This window comes from Nycticebus coucang, chromosome 12, assembly GCF_027406575.1.
Source record: "Nycticebus coucang isolate mNycCou1 chromosome 12, mNycCou1.pri, whole genome shotgun sequence".
NCBI lineage: Eukaryota > Metazoa > Chordata > Mammalia > Primates > Lorisidae > Nycticebus > Nycticebus coucang.
In genome coordinates this window covers 82,755,977-82,763,218 of record NC_069791.1, presented here as the reverse complement: position 1 = coordinate 82,763,218, position 7,242 = coordinate 82,755,977, and the positions used below count along the sequence as shown (strand labels likewise).

The window sequence follows — 7,242 nt, the reverse complement described above, 5'->3', positions numbered from 1 at the left end:
TGGTAAATTTATTTTTACCATAATTAAAAATTAAATACACACAGGCCAGGGCAGAAAGAAAGAAGTAACTTGGAACTGAATGCACAGATTGAGCCCATTTTTATAAAAACTAAAACAGCAAAATTAAACTAGATGCTGAGAAATGTATACTCTGGTGTGGGGGAGGGGTCTATAAAGAGTGACAAAGTAACTATCACTACAGTCCTTATGGTCAGTACCACTCTTAGGGCGGGGCAGGATTAGGATTGGGATTCTCGGGGTGCTGACAATCTTCTTTCTTTCTTACTTTTTTTTTTTTGAGACAGAGTCTTACTATGTTGCCCTCAGTAGTGCGCTCTGGCGTCACAGCTCACAGCAACCTCCAATTCTTGGGCTTAAGCGAGTCTCTTGCCTCAGCCTCCCAAGTAGCTGGGACTACAGGCGCCTGCCACAACGCCTGGCTACTTTTTGTTTTTTTTTTGTTTTTGTTTTTGTTTTTTTTTACGAGAAGGCATTTTATTATTACTATTTTACTATATAACATATTAATGAATATACCACATTGCATTTTCTAAATTGCCATCTGAGGCACATTTTTCTTCGATTCCCTGGAAAACCTCAGTATCATCTGTCCTTTGGAGGATTCAGTTTCTTACGACGAGTGTGATACTGTCCACGAGGATACCAATGGTGCTTAGTAGTAAAGAACATTTTGCTAAGTTGTTCTATCATGGGTCCTTGTTCAAGGCGTTCACTTTTTTCTGCTAATCTGGTTTTCAGCACTTGATCATGTATTTCTTCATTATTACACACAGGATCTGGTAGAGGAATAGGTTTTGTGTGTTCATATGGAATGTCCACAGAAGGATGGTAGCATACTATTGTCCTGCCATCAGATGTCAAAGCAAGCTCCACTTTGCAATTATAGTCATCTGGTAGAGAAGAATATGTAGATTTATGACAAACACAATATAAAGCTCCATTTTGGATTGGAAATAAATGTTTCAAGATACTTCTCTTTGATATTACCCATTTTACTGCTGCTCCAGCCATGGTGTATCAAGATACTTATGAAAAAAGATGTTTTGAAGAAACACTGCTTTTAAAATCTGCTTCTAGGAAAAATCAATTTTCATCCCTTGACAGTGCTTCACCGTGAGCCCGCCATCTTGTTCCTGGCTACTTTTTGGTTGTAGTTGTCGTTGTTATTTGGAGGGCCAAAGCTGGATTTGAACCTGCCAGGTCCAGTGTATGTGGCTGGCGCCCTAGCCACTGAGCTATAGGCACTGAGCCAACAATCTTATTTTTTGACCTGGTGTCTTCACTTTCCAATATTTTGTTAAATTATATTAATACATATATTTTGTACACAATACTACTTAAAAAAAGAAATAAAACCCTTAGAGAATGAATCCCAGATTGAAGGGGTCCAACACAGTGAATGAAAACAGATCTAAGTCTAGATCTTTGGAACACTGAAGATGCCCACGTGCTTTTGGAGAGCAGACGGCAGTCACGAACTACAATGGGACTGGATTCTCAGTGGTCACCATGGGAACTGGAAGACAGAGTTATGCAATGAAAATATTGAGGGGAAGGAAGGTGGGTGGGTTGATAAAGGGAGGGTTAGGAGGGGGACCAGACCTATGGAGCATATTGCAAGTACAAGTTGGACCTATCAGGTCCAGAACACAAATGCCTTAACGCTGTAATTCAGTAAATGAGGTGAAGGCTATGTTGATTAGTAGGATGTAAGCACTCCAATTTGTACAAATAATCAACACATTGAATTCCATAATGGCATAAATGTATTCATGATCTATGTACAAGTGACTTAATAAAAAAATTAAAAAAAAAACAACAAAAAGAAAATATTGAGGGCAAATTATTTCCTTTTCTGTTTTAATTGTTTAAATTTTATTTATTTATTTGAGACAGAGTCTCACTTTGTTGCATCCCCAGGTAGAGTGCCATGGCATCATAGCTCACAGCAACCTCAAACTCCTGGGCTTAAGCAATTCTTGTGCCTCAACCTCCCAAGTAGCTATAGGCGCCCTCTACAATGCCCGGCTATTTTTAGAGACGAGGTCTCACTCTGGCTCAGGCTGGTCCGGAACCTATGAGCTCAGCAATCTTCCAGCCTTGGCCTCACCAAGTGCTGGGATTATAGGCATGAGCCACTGAGCCCAGCCATTTTTTTTTTTTTTTTAGACAGAGTCTTACTCTGTTGCCCTCTGTAAAGTGCTTGGCATCATAGCTCACAGCAACCTCAAACTCTTGGGCTGAATAGATCCTCTCTCCTCAGCCTCCCAAGTAGCTGGGACTACAGATGCCCACCCAGCTATTTTTAGAGAAGAGATCTTGCTCTGGCTCAGGCTGATATGGAACCTGTGAGCTGAGGCAATCCACCAGCTTTGGCCTCCCAGAGTGCTAAGATTATAGGGCCCAGCTAGTTTTTCTACTTTTTTAGTAAAGATAGGGTGTCACTCTTGTTCAAACTGTTCTTAAACTTTTGAGCTCAAGAGATCCACCCCTGGGTCTCTTAGAGTGCTAGTATTATAGATGTGAGCCACCACACCACCAGCCATAAGCCTCACTTTTCAAAATGATAACAGATAATGCCTAAAACGGAAAAATCAAAAAGTGGCTATATATATATTTTGAGACAGTGTCACTATGTCACCCTCAGTAGAGTGCTGTGGTGTCACAGCTCATAGCAACCTTCAACTCTCGGGCTTAAGCCTCACAGCAACCTTCAACTCTTGGGCTTAAGCGATTCTCTTGCCTCAGCCTCCCAAGTAGCTGGGACTACAGGTGTCCACCACAATGCCCAACTATTTTTTTGTTGCAGTTGTCATTGTTGCTTTAGCTGGCCGGGACTGGGTTGGAACCCACCAGCCCTGGTGTATGTGGCCAACACCCTACCCACTGAGCTATGGGCACTGCCAAAAAGTGACAATATTAGCATATACTTTAGAGATATGGAGGCAAACACTAAAGAATTAGGTAGTTGTCTCTGGGGAACAGAAAATGGGCTTTCTGGAAGACCCCATTTTTCATAATCATTATAGATTTCCTAAAGATGTGCATATGGTACTTTGAAAAAAGGGTATATAAAAAAAACTATTTGAGATGGAAAAATTTCCCACTTTCTGCATGTTGTATTTCTATGAGAAACATATTTATCTTTTTTGTTTGTTTTTTGTTTAGCAGGCCTGGGGGTTCGAACCCACTGCCCCACCCACCCTACCACCCACCGTGCACGGGGCCAGTCCTCTAACCATGAGGTATGGGCACCCAACATATTTATCTTTTATACAAGATATTTCAAATTGATCAAAAGAAGCAATTGGTTGAAAAGAAATATTTCTGGCCACTGATTTGGCAACCTTCCAGGAATACATACTTCACTTTTATAACAATTATTTTCTAGTTTGAAAATATGGCCATAAATTCTTCTTTGTGTGTGTCTTTTTTGAATATGGGGGGGTTATTGTTGGATTTTTTATAATAGCTTAACACAACAACTGTTTTATTTAGCTTACAATTTTGTGGATAGGCTAGACAATTCTTCTGGGCCATAAATTCTTTGGCACTTCTGTCAAGAGTCTATGTCTTTAAATCTGGGCTGACCTGTAACTGCTCCTATGTAGACAGTGTAGTGGAAATGACATTCAAGGCTAGGTCATAAAAGACACAGAAGTTTTCACTTTGCTTGCTGGAATACTCGTTCCTGGAGTCTAGAATGCCTGTATGAGAAGTCTGACATGCTATCTCAGCCATGCAGGACAGGACACACATAGGTTCTATGGTTGACAATCCTATCTGAGCCTGAGTCTGCCCTCCTGCCACTCCAGCCCAGGCAACAGGCATATGAGTGAAGAAGCCATCTAGAAGTGGCTCCTCTAGCCCTCGCTGTTTCCTCTCCATCAGTTAGGGTCACCCTTGGCTGCTCGGGTCATCCCAGCTGAGACTCAGACATCATGAAGCACAGTACAGGCTTTTCCTACTACTTCCTTTCCAAATCCCACCCACAGAATCAATGAGCATCTGTGTGCACACATAACTGTACACACACACATACACACAAGAGTTGTTCTATGCCGCTAAATTGTGGAATTGTTTGTTGCACGGTAATAGATAAATGAGATGAAAACTAAGGGGAAACGCAGTATGTAATTGTGTATTGATGCAACCAGGGTGAACAAGACAATGTCTACAACTGTTAGGATGCTAAATTAATCATAGGATGCTAAACTGATGATGCATAAATTAATCAGTGGGTGCGAAATTAATGAACAATTATCTCATTGCATGTACTAAATATTTATGTTCCAATATTGAACTAATATGTGTAATTATATTTACCATTTTAAGACCATTCAATTCTTCTCCCTCAAAAAAAAATCATTCCTTTATCCCTTTTGGATCCTGATGACCGTGCAATGGGAAGAGCATTTAAAGGAACCCAAATGGCTGCACAGGAAATTCTATGATAAAAGAAGATATAAGAAGAGCCACCTGACCCAGGGAAAACACAAAAGACTGGTATAAACATATAACATCAGGATGGCTGTAACTCAAAATGAGCTGAGATTACAAAACATGCTAGAGACAACAAAAAGGGCTTTTATGTCTATATTTGGAGTAAGAAGAAGGAAGAAATAGGCCCATTGCTTAGAGGAGATGGTGTAATATGAACAGATGACCAAGAGAAAGCAGAACCTCTCCACTTTCATTTGGTTTGTCTTTTCTTTTTTCCTTCCTTCCTTCCTCCCTCCCTCCCTCCCTCTCTCCCTCCCTTCTTCCTTCCTTTCTTCCTTCCTTCCTTCCTCTTTCTTTCCTTGACAGAGTCTTACTCTGTTGCCCTGGCTCTAGAGTGCTATGGCACCATAGCTCACAGCAACTTCAACTCCTGAGCTCAAGTGAGGTTGCCTCAGCCTCCTGAGTAGCTGGGACTACAGGCACCCACCACCACACCTGTGTAGTTTTTCTGTTTTTAATAGAGACAGGTCTCACTCTTGCTCAGGCTGGTCTCAAACTCCTGAGCTCAAGCTATCCACCCACCTTGGCTTCCCAGAAGACTAGGATTATAGGCATGAGCCACTTCACCTGGCTTGGTTTGTGTTTTCTGTAAAGAGAATAACACTGAAGATTAAAATGCTTTAAGGTTGTGGTTAAAAGGGAATTGAAGCCCCAAAGAAGTGAAGAATGATAAACAGATGCTAATTCAACTGAAATGCTTAAGACCCTGGATTTGGATGAGTCCATCCCTAAAGATGGTGGAAAAAATTATAGATACAGTTTTGGAAATAATATAGACCAAGTTTGAGAAATTTTAGGAAATAGGAAAATAATGTGGATAGGCAAATATTGTTTTGACTTTCAAGAAAATTTATTTTCTTTTTATTTATTTATTTTTTTATTATTAAATCATAGCTGTGTACGTTAATGCAATCATGGGGCACCATACACTGGTTTTATAGACCATTTGACACATTTTCATCACACTGGTTAACATAGCCTTCCTGGCATTTTCTTAGTTATTGTGTTAAGACATTTGCATTCTACATTTACTAAGTTTCGCATGTACCCTTGTAAGATGCACAGCAGGTGTAATCCCACCAATCACCCTCCCTCTGCCCATCCTCCCCCTCCCTCCCCTCCCTCTCCCCCTTGTGCAGCCTTAAAGAAAGATGGAGACTTTACCTCTTTCATGTTTACATGGATGGAACTGGAACATATTCTTCTTAGTAAAGTATCTCAAGAATGGAAGAAAAAGTAGCCAATGTACTCAGCCCTACTATGAAACTAATTTATGGCTTTCACATGAAAGCTATAACCCAGTTATAACCTAAGAATAGGGGGACTTTCAAGAAAATTTAAAAAGTAATTTATAACTATTCACCATTGACTTTAGTATTAGTCTCCCTGGTGAAGTTCTAGGTTTCATATTCTTTAGATAATTTGTGAGCAATGAGTAGTGAGACCAGTGAGAATTACGAAGCTAAGTACACCTCATTTCCTTCTTTCATACCAATACAATAGGTTCAGGTTACAACACTGTTAGGGTATCCTTTAAATCTTGATCTGCTTTCTGCCTTGATTTCAGAGAAGAGACAAAGTCATTCAGCATCCTGCAAATGATATAAAGAAACCTGAGGCTCGACGCCTGTAGCTGAAGCGGCTAAGGTGCCAGCCACATACACCAGAGCTGGCAGGTTCGAATCCAGCCCGGGCCTGCCAAACAACAATGACAACTACAACCAAAAAATAGCCAGGTGTTGTGGCGGGCACCTGTAGTCCCGGCTACTTGGGAGGCTGAGGCAAGAGAATCACTTAAGCCCAGGAGTTGGACGTTGCTGTGAGCTGTGATGCCACGGATGGCACTCTACTCAGGGAGACAGTTGGAGGCTCTGTCTCAAAAAAAAAAAGCAAAAAACAGAAAGAAACCTCAGCACAAGTACAGTCATTTGGGTCTATAGTAGTTTGAATATTAATTAAAAGTTGATTTTGCCCAGGTGCAGTGGCTCATTCTAGTACTCTGGGAGGCCAATGTTAAACTTAGGAGGTTGACACCAGCCTGAACAAGTGCAATACCCCGTCTCCACTAAAAATAAAGAAATTAGCTGGGTGTGGTGGCAGGTGCCTGTAGTCCCAGCTACTTGGGAGGCTGAGGCAGAAGGATCTCTAGAACCCAGGAGTCTGAGGTTGCTGTGAGCTAGGCTGAAGCCACAGCACTCTAGCCTGGGGATAGGGTGAGACTCCATCTAAAAAAAACAAAAGTTGATTCTGCATACAGTCCCAGCATTTTGGGAGACTGAGGTGGGAGGATGGCTAAGGTAGGATCCTACTACTTCCCTCCAGCCTGGGCAAAAGAGCAAGACCCTGTCCCTTAAAAAATTAAAAAGAGAGGGAAAGGGAAGAGGGGAGGAGAAAGGGGAATTGGTAAGCTCTCACCTAATGGGCACAATGTAAGGGTATACAGCACGTACCCTGGGTGAAGGGCTTAACTACAATTTGAACTTTAACAAACACAATAAACGTAACCTAATCATTTGTACCTTCATATTAACCTAAAATTTAACAAAAAGAAAAAAAGAAAGAAAAACGAAAACAAAAACAAAAAACAACCAAATGCCCATGCCTTGCTCTCCAGCTCTGTTGCAACCCTAAAAACGCATTCTCAGTGCAACCTGGCAGCCACTAGAGGAAATAAAATGGAACTGGAATGCTTTTAAAGTCTTATTCCCAAAGAACTGT

At 41.1% G+C, this 7,242-nt stretch overlaps 1 protein-coding gene across 1 annotated transcript; it reads right to left on the bottom strand.

Moving 5' to 3' along the window:
- Positions 1-566: 566 nt before the first annotated feature.
- LOC128561126 (39S ribosomal protein L42, mitochondrial-like) lies at positions 567-1,118 on the bottom strand. The gene has a single exon (XM_053554932.1). It carries the CDS (start codon positions 1,030-1,032, stop codon positions 604-606), a length of 429 nt encoding a protein of 142 aa, XP_053410907.1. The 5' UTR covers positions 1,033-1,118; the 3' UTR covers positions 567-603.
- Positions 1,119-7,242: the final 6,124 nt, after the last annotated feature.